Here is a 19,013-nt window from a genome sequence, read left to right as displayed (position 1 = left end):
TCATCTAGTTGGCTAATTTCTTCAATGACACACATATCTGTATGTATGTGAGCTCTCCTGCAGGTCACCAGGGATGAAAGACACAGGGAGTGTGTGTGTGTGTGTGTGTGTGTGTGTGTGTGTGTGTGTGTGTGCGTGTGCGTGTGCGTGTGCGTGTGTGTGTGGTAAATTTTCTAAAAAACAAAAAGAGTCAGAAGCCAAAAACATTGTAAACTGTGGCATTTAAAATATAATTTATGGATATATTTTGGAGCCAAAACATGTTTTTAGAATTAATAGTACTTGGATGGTGCACAGATTTTTACTTTGGCTTTTTGTCCTTTAGGGCGTTTGAGATGGACGGGGCCTGAACTGGTTGAGGGCATCCTAGCAACCTCAGCAAGGGGGGGTCAGAGGTAGAGTGAAGGAGGATTCGGGGGAATCTGGTTTATTCAGGTCACAGGGTCTGACAGGAGGAATGAGGATGAGGAGGTTTTGGGCTTCAGCGAGGCTACACGAGGGAACTGCGGGGGTTCCGTGCTCCTCTCAGCCCTGAGGGAGCCGACACACAAAGCTGTTTCCCCGCTCACCTCCGGGTTTGATTTCAGTGTGTTTATTTGAGCGGCTCCATTACCAGCATGTGACGTGATGAAACAAACGCAGATAAAATATGATGGAAGGAAAACATGAACAGAGAGGGGAGAAAACAAAGGTGTATAGTTATAGGTGGAAGTGAGACGTGAAGCAGGCAGACACCTTATCTTAAAAACAAACAAATATGAAAAGATGACAAGCAGAGATTAAAGACTGCTGTATCAGAGTGATGTCTGGTGGAAAACTGCAGAACAAGATGCATAACATAATATGATATCTGCAGGTTCAGAAAGACGGATCAAAGCCTTTTTGATGACACCTGAAACTGAATTTAAAAATCTAAATAAAGGCAAGAACAGCCATTTCTGGTGTGATGTGAAGTAGCCACAGAGCCTGGTTCAAGAGGAAATTAACTGGCAGACACTTCCTCCATACCTGGATTAAACATACCAGAGTGAAATTCAAACAGCCACTTTCTATCTCAGGGGAAATTGCATAAAATAATGTATTAAAATGAATTAATGGAGGCCAGTGTTGGTAAAAAAAAAAAAAAAAAAGGAGGCTCGTTCCCTCTACCTTTCGTTTAACCTGTCTTTTCTTATCGCGCTCTACACATCTCTCTAATCAAACATCCACACACTGTCCTTTCATGCTTTCTGTGCCGTCTCCCATTTCATTCTTTTATTAGAACAGGACCCTCGGTGCATTTTAATCATCAACGTCATGAGCTGCCCCCGCCTCGCCGTTTCCTCACTCGCTGAATAAAATGCAGTAAATCCGAGACGGATAAAACATCTGCACACACACGCGAAACAAAAACGTCTCCGCCCTCACAAACAGGCGCAGATTCCTCAGCTGTTTCGTGTCCGGGATACGTCTCAGAATCGTACTCCATCTCGTTAAATGTCATTAATGGCGCTTAATTAAAAACTTATCTCTTGCTGTGGAGGTGCCAGGGCCCTGGCAGCCGTGGCTGAGCCACTTAGCAGTGGGAGGTGGAAGCAGGAGGAAATGGAACAGGACCAGGTTTATGGAGTCCAGACAGACAGACTGCTGCTGTCTCATTAGGTCACTCATTTATGCTGATGAGCATTTGGAGTCTTTATTTAGTAACTTTCATTAATCAGGGGACTGTTGACTGAGCAAAGGCACTGCTTCGGTTTTCACATTAATTCACACCTTTGAGCTGCACAGCACAAGACAAATAGACTCTGCGGCGCGTCATCCATCTTGTGTGTAAACACTTTGTCTGAATCTCAGCTCCAAAGGGTCAAACACTGCATTAATTAAAAACTGAGAGGGACAAATGAGACAAACAGCAGCAGTTTCTCCGTACCCAAAACTTCCACGGTAAACAGCATGTTGGTGTTTGGCTGCTGCCTCGTGGACAGAATGTCCTTAAGAAAACTTTCAACTGACCACTGTACTTAACATGTTTTGCTTCTGTTAGGAACAGATGTTTCACAAAACAGATGAAGAGTCTTTCATTTAACTACATAGTTATGCTGAATATTTTCTTTTTCTTTCTGGGATATCACATCTTAAATTACCCATAAGGAGAGATGTTTCCATACCTTTTTTCCTACCGGTGCCTAAACTTGCATATTGGCTGATACTGAGTACCGATAACAGTGTGTTAAAAAAAACTAATCTGCATTGATCCGTCTTGTGTAAATAGTCTGTATCTTGGCTCCGATTGGTCCATGATGACTTATATTATTTATCGTTGTTTAACGTTCTTGTTTCAATCAAAAGGGATCGCAAAGCCCTTCGCAAGGGAAAGAGGGCCTCCGGCAGCGACCAGATCAGGCTTTGCTACCGCCTTCGACTGCAGTCAGAGCTCCTGTGAAGAATTTAAAGTTAAAAAGCAATGTTAATGTGTTTAATAATCACTCCTAGTGGTGGATATAATGTTATAACATGTTTGTTTGGAAAAGTGTTAAATCATAAAAGTATAATCATTCTATGTATCAAACTATAAAATACAGTTACTGAATGTTTTGAGGGAAAGAGAGAGACCTTTGAGACAGGCTTTTCAGATCCGAAAACAACTGTATGATAATGTGATGAGTTTGGTGAGCTGACTTCAGGAATGTGGGGTGTTAACAGTGGGGGAAGGAGACGTATTGATCAAACAGAGATGTAGATGAAGACAGCCCTAAGAAAACATGGGGTCGGGTAAACGCAGTTTTATGAGGAGGAGGACAGGTCGGACCAGAGGACACTATTCAGACATTATGCGGATCACTTAGACCAATGGAGAGCATTGTCCGAGGACAGGAGGAGACAATCAGATTCCAGCCAATCACAAAGCTGATAATGGACTTTTGAAAGTAAACTACTGACTTTTGGGTATAAAAATATTGTTCGGAGAGATGTTGTTCAGTTCTTGGCGATCCTCTTTACTGTAAACTGGCGTTTGTAGGCCGGTAGGGGGGGAGAGTCTTTGAACTCGGTTTCGCGATTCCTTACTGTCGACAGTGTAATTCAGTTTGTAATTGCCTTTTTAGCATTTGTGAATTATAAATACTTTTTCATTGTAAGCCGGATCCAGCTGATTTTTGTTAGCGTGACTTCGTTGCTCAAACAACAACGAAAGAGCGAGAGGTCCGCGGCCTCCTGCGAGCAGAGGTCTCACTCCATTACACTCCGGCGGGAGGAGGAGAGCTCCGCTCCCGGCAGCAGTGTCTCATCTGGCCAGGAGCAGAGCTTCACCTCGATACCACGCTTCAGGTGACCCAGGCCATATTGCTGGGCCTGCAGGAGGTAAGGGAGGCACGGGGGGGGACCAGAACCAGGACTGAGCGAGGCAGACTGTCAGACCCTGCTGCAGTAAGATGAGAGGTTTTCTGAAGGGACTTAGAAACACTACCGCCTTTGTCCACAGGGACCAGCAAAATCAACACAAGATGAAAGTTCCTCATGGTAGCTTTAAGATAATTAAAATAATAATCTTAACCTGAACTTGATTCATGACTTCATTACATCGCTAGAACCTTAATCAAAAGAAAATTACACACAACATTCAAATTAGCATGCAAACGTGACACAGAACTGCAAATGCAACCTTTCTACAAGTGTAGAGATACAGGATTCGTCACAGACTGCCCGACCTCCACAATGTAAACACATGAACATAAACTTTCAGAAGAGGATCATTTCTAGTCTTACCCGTATGGGATTAGAGCAATCTGACTACACAAGCTTTTCATTACATATGTATGACTCTCCTCTAAATCCCCCCAGGATTTAGGAAGCTATTATATTAAAACCTTTGGTCCAGATTCTCCTCGCCTGTTGGTGCCCCGGGCGGTCGAGCAATTGCAATTCAAACAGTGACACCTTGAAGCCATTCACAGCACAAAGAAAGGAGCGGTGCCAACGCTGTGACTCACCGTTGATAACCGGCGTGTACACTACGATGCCAGCCAGATTTGGGTCAGAAACCGTTTTGTCCAGGATGAGCCCTCCGATGCTGCAGAGCACAACATAATTAGATGATTAACTGGTGTGAGTGAGTGAGTGAGTGAGTGAGTGAGTGAGTGAGAGAAAGAGAGAGACAGACAGAGAGAAAAGGGCATGGAAGGAGGAAGAGCATTCTTCATCTAAATTATGTCCACAGTGAATTTGTGTGCTTATCTATAAATGGCACTAAAATGTTTCATCAGCTGCAGAGTGGTGAAGACTAAGAGAGTGGAAGACAGTGCAAGAGTTTCAATAGCTTATTTTTTAGCTCATGGTTAGCAAATGCGTTCTTCTATTGTCTTACTCCTCTACAAAAAGCCTGAGAAATGTGGGATCTGCTGCACTGAGTATTCCCTTCCTACTGGCCACATTAGTGTATGGTCGGGTGCTGCAAATTTGTTTAGGGAGATGAGTCATCCAGACACCGGGAGTTTCAGATGCAGAATTGCAGTTCTTTCCTCCTTTGAAGACCAGACAGGCAGACAGGCGCGCGCCTGTCTCTCTCACACACACACACACACACACACACACACACACACACACACACACACACACACACACACACACACACACACACACACACACACACACACACACACACACACACACACCTGCTGATGACCATGGCAGTGATGACTGGCTCCCATCCGGAGTAGAGCAGGGTGCGGCTGGCCGGGTGCTTGGAGGAGACGATGATCCACAGAGGAGTCAGACACATGAAGAAGGCGCAGACCAGTGACGACACATACGGGTAGGTATCTGGGGAGGAGGAAGAGACGGCGGTCATTTTTCCTCTCTGGGTGGCGGTTTGGAGCTTTTCCCAGCATGCACTGGGGAAACCAGCTGGGTACGGTCCAGAATGATACTTTTTTCAGAAACTTAAGTTTGAGGAAAACAAACATATGCAATGTATCAGTGTTTATTGTTGAAAAAACTAAATTAACTTGCTAATTAATAGTTCAATTGATTGAATATTTAAATAAATACAAAATTAACTAACAGCAGGGCAAGAATACACAAAGTTTAACCAAACTGCTGGACCTCTGACAGCAGGTCAATGTTATTTTTAAATCTTCCCGCATAGCTGCGGCCTATATGGATTGGAGAGTTCAGTCTCCAATCCACCTGAGCTGCATATGTTATGAATGAGGAAGTGCACACCAACACAGGGAAGGTTCGTCTCACTTTCTCTCTACAACTGCCCCCTCTTTGTTCAAACTACAAAATAGCACCTGTTTAGAGCCACCACCAGATGTTTGCAGCAGGATCCTGTTCCTAGCACTAAATAACCGTCATTAGGAAACAGTCCCAGATTTATCATCCCTGTGGTCTCGTAACTTGTGAACAGAAATGTCCCAGTGTTCAGGTTGTAATGGGCTCTCGCAGGCCTTCGGTCCTTAAATGCAGAGCTGAGAAAGATATACTAAGAGCGGAGACTTGTACCCAAATCGACCCACATTGACGGGGAATCTGACACTGAGTTAACATTCACAGAGTCAGCTGGCTTACAGCCGCACTCCAATTAAAGTCTTCTACAGGTTAAACTGTTTACATGAACCTCTGACACCCTGCCATCGAGTATCCTTGCTCCCGCGAATAAAACCGATGAACAAACCATTGACAATCCTGTCCGTCTGTGGTGGAAAATATTTTGCTAACTTCGCTTCGTGAAGAGCAGTCTGAATCTCTCCTTTAGCTGAGAAATGGCAAGATGCATTATGGGGGTTAGCCATAAATCTGAAGCGGGATTATTTGAACTTTCTAACTGTATGGGTTGACAATGTTACTTGATCGGGTAGGGGCAGAACATTTAAAGTACATTCGTCCAGGATGCGGAAGTAACAAATTAGAGTTATTTCCGAACTTCATTTTTCGACATAGACAATGTAAGATGAGTCTGGAGAATTTTAAAAGGACATAAAACCCTACCTACAAATTCAGTATGCTCTTTTAAATCTCTTCTAAAAACTCACCGCATGGCTTAGTGCTACATGTAACTGATTTGAATTGTTGCACATGTACAATTTGGCTCCTTCTTGTTTTACCCCTCAGGCTCTGGATGAAATATGCTGTATAAATACAGTTAGTTTATTTATTATACTTGCTGGTTGAATGATCAGTTCCAACGATTTGGAAATGGCAAAAAGCCTGTATCCATAGCTAGCACCACCCCCCCATCAAGCTGCTAAAAACTCTACTGATACACTTTATACTCTGTTTGCACTGCCAAAACATGTTTACACTGCACTGTTTGCACAGATTTTATTGCTTAAATTGTATTACTTAGTAACATTCTTATTCCTTTTGCATTTTGTATTGCCTTTTGTATTTAATCTTGTATATTGTTATTATTGCTACAATGACAATAAAAACCTCTTTATCCATCATCCATTGAGACGTACACTAAGATGTCAACTACGATTCTCAAGATACATTTTGTTCAGAACAACAGCACCAACTATCAGAATTATCACAAACTCTGCAGTTCCCCTCAGCACTGCAGAGCTTTTTAGCATCTTTCAGCTCTTTGTTTTGGGTTTTCAGCCCACAACTTTACTGTTTTGGTTCAGTCTCATGACTCGCATCGCTATGTTTTCACCTGCAGCTGTTTTTACAGTAAAAAAGCTCTGACGAGCTCCGATAATTTTTCTCCACAGCAATTGTGTCTGAGGTTCACCAAATAGCACCAAAAAAACTCCCATGATTTCTCAAAGACAAAGCTGAATGTATTCAAACGGATGGCCATAAATGACATCTGTAATATCCCTAAATTATCCAAAAGACTCCCGTGTTTCTATGTTGACAAAAATTGAACATATCATTGAATAAAAACTACCAGAAACCACTCCCACTTTGGAAATCTATGTGCTATTTGTGTCAAAAATTGCTACTTTAAGTTCGCTGTTAAATAAATTAGCACACAAGTTTCAATCCAGACATTAAGCCCTGGAGTGGTTCTGCTTTTCGGCAGACTTCTGCCAGTTCATGGCTGCACGTAATGATGTGGTGAATAAAAATACATAGAGGATAATGTTCTCTCTTTTTGTTATTGTGGGCAGTGTGTCATAACAGCTGGGTATGTGACTTGTATATGAAATGCAGCCGGTTTGCAGCCGGTTTGTCAGTATTCGAGTCTAGACCGATCCTGATTTATTTATTTAACTTAATACCATCCCTATCTTGCCCTGTTTTGCCTAAATCCTGGATTTTATTCTCTCACCAACTGCCCTGAAGTGGCGCTGCGATACCACATCCGCACAAACGCATACTGAGAACACTCAAAAGGCTCTGGCCCCGTTTCGTCAGTGTCCACGCTGTGTCTCATGCTCTAATCATCCCTGCTTTTATCTATTACTGAGCCCTCTCACAACTATAGCGCTCTGTGACTAGCCTGTTGGCTGAAAGCACGTTATAAATAAACCTGACTGGGCTCCGCTTGGCTCCAGCATCGACTATGTTTCATCATTTCTGCTCAGCTGGTTTGCATCAAAATTAGGAGCATTAAGTTCATATCTGTGTAGATAATCACCTGATTTGAATTCTGTTTAGCTGAGAGCAAACTGACCATTAGTTCCAATTCAGCAGGAAAGTGTGGCTGAACAACAGAGCCACTATCCTGAAAGTGACACAGCCAGACGCCCTGCCATGGAAATATGAAATCTGAACACATTTAGCTCATGGCGCTAAACTGCTCCTTCATTGCGGTGAACATCTGTGTCATACAATTAAACCAGACAGAGAGTCTTTCCAGAGGAAACGGGTCCCAGAGTTCGCGTATTGAGTGACACAAGGTGGTGCGACGCAGGTCTCGGTGTGAGTTAAACATGTGGAATGTGTGGTGGGAGGAAAAAGGGACGGTGTGTTCTGCGAGTGGAGGGCAGCGGTGCTGCAGAGCGAAGCAGGAGGGACCCCTGCTGGCCGACCGAGGGAAGTGTCTCACTACGATCATCTGGGCTTACAACCGTTTCTAACGGAGAGGAGATGGACCACATTCAGTGATTGTCAATGTGTTTTGTGTTACTTCAATCCAAAGCTTATCATAACTGGAGACTCAGACTATAGGGTTTACCATTTCAGCATCAACACATCATCTTATGTATGCATTTGCAATGTATGGAAAATTACAACTAGAAAGATCTTTCATGTTACTCTCTGAGGATGCATTCAAACTGTAGACTTCTTCACACATGGCTCCTGTCCGGTCCATGTTCACATCGGCTGTGTTGACCTGCACAACATATTTAGTTTTTTTGCTGTAAACAGCAAGAGGCCGTGTGTCGCAAGCTGACGTAAAAACTCTTAAAACCAGAGTAATACCGGCATAGCTTCACTGCTCAGGCCTGATTCTGAATATACAAATGGAATATACTGTTCACATGGCCCACGTCAAAGTCGGAATATTCAGTCATATTCAGAATAATAGTGGCATATTAGTGAGCATGTTAATGAAGTCAGTGACTCTCTAGAAAAGAACCAAGAGCTGTAAGCGTGAAGTCATGTAGAGAGAATGTAGCTCATGGATTGGACAGTTTTGGCGACAGTCCTCCTGCATCCTCAGCCCTACATGGACCCACCTGGTGGCTCACATGCGGCACTAGATAATAAAAGGAAGTGGTGCGGCATTCCTTCTTTGTATGTATTTGTTCATGTATTATAAAGTGTTTGACCTGAGCCAGGCCATACAACAATGATAGAAATCATATCATCTATACATTGTTAGTAGTATGCAGCTAAAAATATATATAAAGACAATGGGATCGGAATGCATCTACTTCTAAAGGCGGTAGCTGATCACCTACCCAGGCACTTGTAGAGGCCCTGGCTTATCCAGGCCAGGATCGCCAGGGTTATGAGGTCACCAAAACTGGCGGCGATGGGTGTGGCTACGTTGTCTGGGTTGATGCCCGTCTTCTTCGAACCCACAATTACACCCACCATGATGAAACCTGACACAAAAAAAGAGTGGCGCACTTGACTGACGGTCCTCACATTACTGGTGACTTTCACACATTATTAAACAACCAGTGTGTCAGAGAGAAATACGTGTTTTCTGTAGTCCTACAGTGTTTATGTAGTCATACAGACGTGACCCTGCTTCTCCCCAGTGACAGTATTAATAGTATATTTCAAACCATGGTGTGTGTGTGTGTGTGTGTGTGTGTGTGTGTGTGTGTGTGTGTGTGTGTGTGTGTGTGTGTGTGTGTGTGTGTGTGTGTGTACCCTGCAGCAGGGAGGCTATAAAGGCCGTGGCCACGCTGCTGGAGCAGAGCAGCACAGCGTGGCTCATCTGGAACTTCCCTTCCGGTATCCAGCCAAGGACCACGGCTGCTACGGCGGCCAGGAAACCCACCACCGTGGCCTGGACCTGGAGGAGAGAGGGGTAGTTACTATTGTGCTCTTTTATTGAGTGGAGAAAAACAAGCATGACTACGTGTGTGAAAAACACATAAACAGTGCTTACAGGATCAGCAGAAGGGTTACTTATAGGTAGGTCATGTGGCACATAAACATGAATGTGAAATACTGTAATTAACGTCATGTCCAGGTAGGTTGTTTTTTTTCAATCCATTACACCAGTGGTTTTCAACCTTTTCTGAGCAGCGGCACATTTTTTACATTAAAAAGATTCCACAGCACACCAACAACCAAAAAAGCTACAAAATGACACCATTTAGCATAATACAGCATATATGCCAGGGGTGTCAAACTCAATCACAGAGAAGGCCAAAATTGGGACCATGTTGAGGGCCAAATGGGGTCAACATTTAATAAACAGGATAGAAGGGATATTGGACAAAGTGCAAGAAGAATACATGTTTAGGTAGGCTACATTCTTTTATGCATACTACCAGATCCAGATGTTTGGCATCTTCTCTTGGTTGCCAGTTCATTAATATCTGGGGTTAGGTTCGGTGCTGTGGAAACCCTCAAGATGGAGTGATGGTGTGAATCATTGAGACGACTCCCGTGTGGGTTTTTGTTCATCTTCATCCCTGAGAAAAGCTGCTCACACAGGTACAGTTGTGGTCAAAAGTTTACATACACTTGTAAAGAACATAATGTCATGGCTCTCTTGAGTTTCCAGTTATTTCTACAACTCTGATTTTTCTCTGATAGAGTGATTGGAACAGATACTTCTTTGGCACAAAAAACATTCATGAAGTTTGGTTCTTTCATGACTTTATTATGGGTTAACAGAAAAAGTGATCAAATCTGCTGGGTCAAAAATATACATACAGCAGTGCTAATATTTGGTTACATGTCCTTTGGCCATTTTCACTTCAATTAGGTGCTTTTGGTAGCCATCCACAAGCTTCTGGCAAGCTTCTCGTTGAATCTTTGACCACTCCTCTTGACAGAATTGGTGCAGTTCAGTTACATTTGATGGCTTTCTGACATGGACTGGTTTCTTCAGCATTGTCCACATGTTCTCAATGGGATTTAAATCAGGACTTTGGGAAGGCCATTCTAAAACCCTAATTCTAGCCTGATTTAGCCATTCCATTACCACTTTTGATGTGTGTTTGGGGTCATTGTCCTGTTGGAACACCCAACTGCGCCCAAGACCCAACCTTCGGGCTGATGATTTTAGGTTATCTTCAAGAATTTCATTACCTTCATTATCCCATTTCCTCTCTGTAAAGCACCAGTTCCATTGGCAGCAAAACAGCCCCACAGCATAATACTACCACCACCGTGCTTGACGGTAGGCATGGTGTTCTTGGGGTTAAAGGCCTCACCTTTTCTCCTCCAAACATATTGCTGGGCATTGTGGCCAAACAGCTCGATTTTTGTTTCGTCTGACCACAGAACTTTCCTCCAGAAGGTCTTATCTTTGTCCATGTGATCAGCAGCAAACTTCAGTCGAGCCTTAAGGTGCCGCTTTTGGAGCAAGGGCTTCCTTCTTGCACGGCAGCCTCTCAGTCCATGGAGATGCAAAACACGCTTGACTGTGGACACTGACACCTGTGTTCCAGCAGCTTCTAATTCTTGGCAGATCTGCTTTTTGGTGGTTCTCGGTTGACTCTTCACCCTCCTGACCAATTTTCTCTCAGCAGCAGGTGATAGCTTGCGTTTTCTTCCTAATCGTGGCAGTGACAAAACAGTGCCATGCACTTTATACTTACAAACAATTGTTTGCACGGTTGCTCTTGGGACCTGCAGCTGCTTTGAAATGGCTCCAAGTGACTTTCCTGACTTGTTCAAGTCAATGATTCGCTTTTTCAGATCCATGCTGAGCTCCTTTGACTTTCCCATTGTAGCGTTTGTGGGCGTTTGTATCCAATGAGCCCTATTTAAATGGCCTCAGAGAAGTCACCAGCTGTAGTCACTCATAATCACTCACAAGAAGTTAAGAGGCCATGCTATGAAGCTCATTTCATTGACACAACTTTCTAAGTCACCAAAATTGCTAATTCATGTTGCTGTATGTATATTTTTGACCCAGCAGATTGTGTCACTTTTTCTGTTAACCCATAATAAAGTCATGAAAGAACCAAACTTCATGAATGTTTTTTGTGACAAAGAAGTATCTGTTCCAATCACTCTATCAGAGAAAAATCAGAGTTGTAGAAATAACTGGAAACTCAAGAGAGCCATGACATTATGTTCTTTACAAGTGTATGTAAACTTTTGACCACAACTGTATGTGCTTCCAAACATGCAGAGGATTTGAGCAGCATGTAGATGGAGTTGAGGCCTCGTTTCGGGGATGAAGCTTGGACACCGTGCAGCGCCCATTTGGATGTGCACAGGTGCTCTTTCCACGTCAACTGCAAACAGATTGCTGAGCAGTTCAAATTAAAATGTATGAGCTGTCGGCAAATTGCCGGGTGAACTCTCTGCCAAGTGCGCCCAGTTTATCAGCAAAATGCGCAGTCAGGAGCGGTGGAGACACGTTTGGAAACACGGAAAGCGACCCAATGTTTCCTTGCTGCGCATCTGAGTCTCCCACAGGTGCAGCTTGGCTTGGAAAGCTCTCACTGCATCACACGTCTGTGATCACACGTCCCCGTCCCTGAAGCTGGAGGTTTAGCGCAGTGAGATGCTTCGTTATGTTGCACAAAAAGGACAGTTAACATCGCCACGTTTCGTCTCGGAGCTCTGTGGTGTGGCGGGCCAGTTATGATATGATTGTACCGAGAGTTGGAATATTTGAGTTTGACATGTCTGTTAAATGCTGACAATTTAATGACAAGTCTCTCAATTTGTTGATGCTTACTAGGCTTTTCATCTGGGTTAGAATATTGTCCAGAGCCGAGTTCAGAGTCTGGCTTTTTCCTTTTCAAATATTTCTCCATCGCTGTTCGTCTTGTCACCGCAACCTCTCCCGCGCGTCATTTAATTCTACCGTCTTGCACTACCTACTGCCACCCACTGGGATGGAAGGGTATTTATTACTTAGCCAGCCACTATATTGCGGGCTCAGACGCTCAACAATGGCAAATTATTTGCAGCAACTAAATATTTTTTTGACTGATTAAGTGAAATCGGACATTTTCCCACGGCACACCTGACGATCTCTCACGGCACACTGGTGTGCCGCGGCACAGCGGTTGAAAATTGCTGCATTACAAAACACTTACTGCTGACGTGGGTGTTATTGCGCACAACCAGCTGTGTGTTCATCAGTGTGTGTGCGTGTGCGTATAGATGATTAACAGAGAACATACTCTCTCTACACAGACAGAGACATCAATAAAACAGTCTGAGTCAACGCTAACCTGGATCCAACCAATTACTACCACTGGTAGTGGTGATGTTTATCAAGAGAATCACACATAACATCCATAGCGTTACATAAATATGATAGTATGTGGGTGAAATTTTCGGATGATTTTTCAAATATGGAAGAGAAATCAGTAGAGGCGTCTATAAGAACTGTATTCATGCTTAGAAGCTGATCACAGTGTCAAACCTTTGGAGTGATTCAAACAATCATGTAGCATTGTTTCATTTTAATGGCTGTACGTGCATGTGGATGGTTAAAGGCTTAAATGGGAGTGATTACCTGCTTCAGTGCCAGGTTGCCTATGATTAGATTCCACTTCTCTATGGGAGAATCCATCTTGCCCACATTCACCTGTGTTGGGAAATAGGACAGAATACAGAAAAGCATGTCAAATATAGACCAAGGACCAAACCCATTTTATACGTGAAGCTCAGTATGGTAGTAGTCGTGGTTAGTAGGTATTCAGATGTATGATGTCTTCTGTGGCTCTGGTGAAGCTATGTTAAGTTTGAAATTGACTGAGCCTCTGTGTTGTTATTTTATAAAGATAGGCGCCATGTGACACGTTCCGCACAACGCGATTGGTTGATTCCTTTATTCGAAAGCTCAGAAAAATCAAAAACTGATGTCTCTTTTTCCACTACGTAATACTTGCGTTTTGTGTGAAAGTATTGATGAAAAAAACATATTTTGACCTGCATAACAATCCCACAATAAAAAGTGTTAAGGCCTTTGGAGTCATAAAGTCTCGAGTCTCCTTATGGAAGTGCAATACTAAATTGCTGTAGTGTCTCTTTGGCTGCTTTACCACAGAAATGATAATGAGCCATGCTTTTTAAGATGCATACACATGTCCTGAGACTGTACAGGTTTCATCCTTTTTACAAAGATCTTTTCATCGCCTGTATGTGAATCGCGGCCTGGTTCATGGCTGAGCCTTAAGGAGAACTCGAACACGAAGACAAACTGTTTTCTTTGGGATACCACTGAGGAATTATCAGCTCACGCTGAGCTCCGCTGTCCGTGTTGACACAGCACTGTGTCAATGTGGAGCCTGTGTGCTGAGAGCCGGAGGCCAACAGGAAGAAGCAAGACAAAACTAAACAAAGAGAGAATTCTGGCTCCGTCACTTCTTCAAGACGTCATAGATACACAGAAAAATACTGGCTGAATAAGCACTTTGTGCACAGGATTGTAATCACACAGGTTTATGACACCGTTTTTTACAGGACATCCTGCACTACAAACGTATGATTCTCTACCAGGCGAACCTGTTCCCTCCCTTCATTGCTCGTCCTCTGTTTGCTCTGGGAGGTCTTCAAGCAGAGCAACAGTTTGGCCATCTTGACTGTTTGGTTATCCTGGTTGCAGCAGCCCGTCCCACCCCTCCCTCTACAGGAAACCACCCCTTCACTCTGCTACATCAGCAGATTCCTCCACCAACTCCTAATCCGCAAAGCTCTCACACCAAAAGACTTTCAAGATGCTGCTGCTGCAAAAAAGTAATCATAAGTTGAGCTGAAAAGGGGACAGTATCCCACTGCAGGCCTTAAGACTGTTTTCTTCTCCATTTCACCTGATCAAGTAGACGACGTTACAGAGGCGACCGAAGATAACTACAGGCAGAGAGACAGAGGCTTAGTCTGTGGAGGTGAGACACCACCACAAGAAATGATGCAACGCCACACAAACAAACACACAATGACATCACACATCATTCACCAAGAGGACATGTTGTGAGGCTGGCTGGACCCACAGACTGTATATGAGAATTGGACGTAGTCATCGTGACATCACCCATTGGTTTGTGGACTGGCGTTTTGAAGCCTTGAGTTCAGTGATTTGGCCGTCGCCATCTTAGATCTCTGGTAGCGACCTGTCAATCACAAGGTAGCCCCGCCCTAAAGCATACCCTGTTTTATGGTCTGTTTGACTCTAAATGGACCATCATTTACTAAATGAACATCATGCTGTATTGAAGAAGACTTGGAACTAGAGATTGAGACCATAAACTCATGTTTACAATGTTTACTGAGGTGATAATTCAAGAGAGAAGTAGAGTCATTTTCTCATAGACTTCTATACAACCATCTTTTTGCAACCGGAGGAGTCGCCTCCTGCTGGTCAGAAGAGAGAATGCAAGTTTAAGACACTTTAGCATTGGCTTTACTCGTCAGAAGCAGAGTTGGCTGCCAGGCTAGAACACAATAATGTATATAAAAGCACTATAAACTTTCTGTCGACGAGGCTGTGGGGTAAAAAAAAAAAAGCAGGCGAACAGAGCCAATGCAGCCTGACGCTGGACTCCAGCCATCTAATTACAACAAATTTAACATGTCAGCTACAGAGAGAAAACTGGACGGCCACGCATCAGAGGTTGTTCTGTGTGTAGCTCATTCAAATCAGCTGGAGCCAGTAAACACTGCCTCAGCAGAATATATGGGATGTCTGTTCTTCACTCATGCAGGCTTACTGTTTGCCACATCACAATAAATGCATTCGCTATTGGCAATTGGCACATTTACAGCCTAAACCTTTTAGTGACAAAATCTGAATCCATTCCAACCGAGCATCAAAACCAACCTTGAATTAGTTTGTTGTCATTCTGACTGTGTCTGTGTCTCTGTGTGTGTGTGTGTGTGTGTGTGTGTGTGTGTCTCTCACCGCTGTGGACAGCCTGGAGGCCAGAGTCATCTCCAAGTTTCCCTTGAGGCCGAGCAGAGCGGGTACCAGAATGAAGATCTCTGTGATGTACTGGAACGCCTCCCAGTGCTGCGGGTGACACAGAGAGGAAAAACTGGAGGACATGTCCGACCTTCTAATTACCCTCACTCAGTCACGTTTCACATTCAAATTCAAACACTACGCTATTCTTTAGATAAGGGGGAAGTTCATCATTTGCATGTGCGCCTATGAACCCGTCAACTAAATGCAACAGAGTCAAAAGAGTGGTAGAGAATCGTGGCAGGAATTCAATAAAAAGGTGACAAATGTTAAAAACATGGATTAACGCTCGCTGCCATGTTGTTGGCTGAAATTTGGATTTTCTGGGTGGGATTAGAATGCAGCACCCAATGCACACATCTGTCAATCGAGACAAAAACACCCATTAAACTAATTGTTTTAAACGTTAATGTCCTCCAAAACAAGAAAACATTGATGAAGTCAAAATAGCTTCTGTAAGCTGAAAATCTGCTGGAGAAATTAAAATTATCGTATTTGTAAATCCATTACTAGCTTTTTCAGGAGCTTTCAAAAGCTACTAAGTGGAACTTAAAGGAATAGTCTGGATGTTTAGACGTGATGTTGTATGAGCTACTTCTCCATAGTCAGTGTATTACTACAGTAGATGGAGTTTATAGAAACAGACAGGGAGCAAAGCAATGTACTAGTGTGGATGTATTTTAGACAGCTAAAAGAATCAAAAGTGTACGCTATATTGAAAATATTTTCCCCTCTTTAACTCACGCAGAGCCTGTCTGTAAAATACACTGAATGTAAACAGAACTTTTGTTGAACAGCTTTAAAAACAGCAAATTTATTATCATTGTTTTTCTTTTTTAGCCAGTAGCTTGTGACCAGCTGTACTTTAATGCGGCAATCCTTAAGATTTCAGTCCAGGTTGATTTAAAATTTCTATTTGAGCGAAAACAATAGGAATTGTTCTCAGAGTTAAGCAGTCTGAAGTATTCTTGTTGCTACATGAGCTTCAAGTTTTCAGAATTGTGTGCACAGTTAAACTGTAATACAGAAATGGGAATGTTGCCACATTGCAATGCTGCAAATGGATAAATATTGCAATACTTTTATCATTGTGCCAGAGGTTTTTTACCTCCTTCGGCAGTAAAAAGTGAAGAGAATTTACAACCGTTTGCTTGTTTATAATCTCTCCGATTGTCTGAACGATCACGTTTTTTTGGCCCTTCAGACTTTGTTCGGGAGGTGACACCTTGCTTCCACATCTCACTGATTACTTCGCTGAGTACAGTGTTATCAGAACTGATGGAAACAATGGCCCCAACTATGAAAATAAGACCCAGTATGTGATAAACTGGAATTAGCCTTTAATGCCACCCATTCTCGAGAATCTCAACCATGCCGGTTGTGCTTTGAATAATAGTTGCATTGTGGTTCAGCTTACCTGCACAATATCCAGCACCATTCCAGCTGATACAGTTCCAAATCCAGCCAGCAAGAAAGGCAGCAAGATCTGCAGCGCCATGGCCAGCGGCGACTCCTTGGGCATGTTTTGCACGGCCAATCTCGGCCCTTCCTCCTCGTCCTCATCCTCCTCCTCCTCATCTGCCTCCTCCGCGGAGAGCCTCCTCTCAGCCAGCATGGGCTCCGTTTCGGAGTAGCCTCCATCTCCACAGTCAGATAAAGTCACAGAGGAGCGAGAGGCCCGGTCCAGGAGCCGTCGGCCTTCTACGTGCGACGTCTCCTGTCTGTAGCCGTTCTGGAGCGAAGTGCACTCGGGTTTGGCTCCGAGGTCCACCATTGCTAGCCGCTCCTCCTGCAGCTTGGTGTAACCGGTGGGAACCATGGTCTGGAATAGAGAGGCGATCCGCCCAGAGGAAACAGGTTTCAGAGAGAGAGCACTCCACCCTGCGCCTGCTCCGCTCATACGCACTGTGAGGCTAGAGCCCAGGGAATCCCCAATGGCTCCTCCCAGACTCTGGACACTCATGGTGTGGTACAGGGCCGCAGTGTCTCATCTCCTGTCATTCAGTGTGAGAGCAGTGTAAAAAAAGACGAACAGTTCAAGTGGTTCAGACCGGCTCAGGTGCACTATCCATGCTGGAAATTGGCTTTAGAGACTCATCAGGCTGAGGGAAATACACAGAGACAGATAACAGAGGGAGATCAGAAAAAACACTATATTTAAGATAGCAATACACTGAGATGGAACAGCTGAGTCACTTCTCATCAAGAGGAACACAACCTCCATTATTCGGTAACCAGAGAACCAAGGCTCTAAATGTGGAGCAGCTGTTTTCATGTGGATAACAGAGAGAGTCCATGCAGCTTTTACACCAACATCAGAGACAGGAGTTTGAATTAAAGGCGCACACATCGATACGGTGGCTACATGCTTTCTGTATCTTAAAAGGCATTAAATCTTAAAAATCATTTTTAGTCTCCTGATCACAATTCAGTGCTGGAATCTTTAGCCTACAGACACACAATGCAAATGTCCACACCTCACAGTGCTATTAGCCAAAAGGCATTTATCTGGATGTTGTGGAGGTAGAGACTCAGGTATCGTTACTCACTGGGAAAGGAATATATTAGTTTAAATAATACAAGAGAATCACCATCAGTACCGACACAGTATAAAGTGGAGGGACACGACGATACATGTTGAGAAATCCAGAGAAAACTGCACATCGTGATACATTTGTAGCATCTATTGTTGGCATTAGCGAGAGCAGAAAATATGCCTCTGAATAAAAGTAGCATTGTGTTTACACCGTGTTGCTTTGTCTTTTGCTGATGATGCAGTCCGGAGTAGGTTTTAGTTTGCCCACCTTTCCATGTGCATTATTGGCCAGGCCTTTCAAATGAGCCGTCTGTTTCAGTATCAGGATATTCTACTTAATGATAACGCCTTCGTTTAACGCCATATGACGGAAACTGTTTGATAACATCGCGAAACACGGAAACACTGGCTAACGCTAGTTGCAGTTGTATGCTTATGTTAGCTACACTGTGCTATGTTAGCTAGCTGGCCACAAATCAAAACAGTAGGAAGCGCGGCTCCCCTGCTGGCTTCTGCGTTAGCGGTCCAAGAATACGGTGCATGTTAGCTAGTACATATAAGAACAGCAAACTACTTATTGTGGTCGTCACCGGATATGATTTATTTCCATAAGTTACCTGTCTGGAGCAGAGACACCTCATCCACAAGAAGAGATGGGAGTCTTCTTTCTTGACAGTCAGCCAGCCAGAGCCAAGCAGAGAGCCGCGTCAGAGCGAAAAGTGCCACCAAAGCTCGTCTATGTTGAAAAGATGAACTACTCCGTCTTGAAAATATGGATCAACGTTTTGGGTAGCCTTGATTACCAGCAAGGACGTAATGTTAAATGCATTTGAAACATTAGTTAGAAACTTTACGGTAAACGATGCAGCATTTGCAAAAAATGTTTTCCCTCGTCTTTAGTCATTAATGATTTTATTAGCTTTACATTCTTGGTGATGATGCAAATAGTAACGGTGATAATGGTAGCTGGAACATTACGCTGTA

At 43.6% G+C, this 19,013-nt stretch overlaps 1 protein-coding gene across 3 annotated transcripts in view; it reads right to left on the bottom strand.

Moving 5' to 3' along the window:
* slc41a2b (solute carrier family 41 member 2b) overlaps positions 1-18,729 on the bottom strand; it is a 40,976-nt gene extending 22,247 nt beyond the window's left edge. Inside the window, exons 1-8 of one of the 3 annotated variants that reach the window (XM_068717064.1) lie at positions 18,647-18,729; positions 16,911-17,595; positions 15,434-15,541; positions 13,049-13,120; positions 9,259-9,403; positions 8,838-8,984; positions 4,650-4,797; positions 3,969-4,048 (exon numbers count right to left, since the gene is read on the bottom strand). In XM_068717064.1, the coding sequence (XP_068573165.1) occupies positions 3,969-4,048; positions 4,650-4,797; positions 8,838-8,984; positions 9,259-9,403; positions 13,049-13,120; positions 15,434-15,541; positions 16,911-17,456 (1,246 nt within the window). In that variant the 5' untranslated portion in view covers positions 17,457-17,595; positions 18,647-18,729. The remainder of the gene's footprint in view (positions 1-3,968; positions 4,049-4,649; positions 4,798-8,837; positions 8,985-9,258; positions 9,404-13,048; positions 13,121-15,433; positions 15,542-16,910; positions 17,596-18,646) is intronic. The other 2 variants (XM_068717065.1, XM_068717067.1) reach the window with 2 other exon arrangements.
* Between the last annotated feature and the right edge of the window lie 284 nt (positions 18,730-19,013).

Source organism: Cebidichthys violaceus, unplaced genomic scaffold (genome assembly GCF_023349555.1).
Source record: "Cebidichthys violaceus isolate CVI_PGR_0920_01 unplaced genomic scaffold, fCebVio1.0.p SCAF_21, whole genome shotgun sequence".
NCBI classification, from domain to species: Eukaryota; Metazoa; Chordata; class Actinopteri; order Perciformes; family Stichaeidae; genus Cebidichthys; species Cebidichthys violaceus.
Note: the sequence above shows the minus strand (reverse complement) of the source record. Positions and strands in the feature narration are given on the sequence as shown.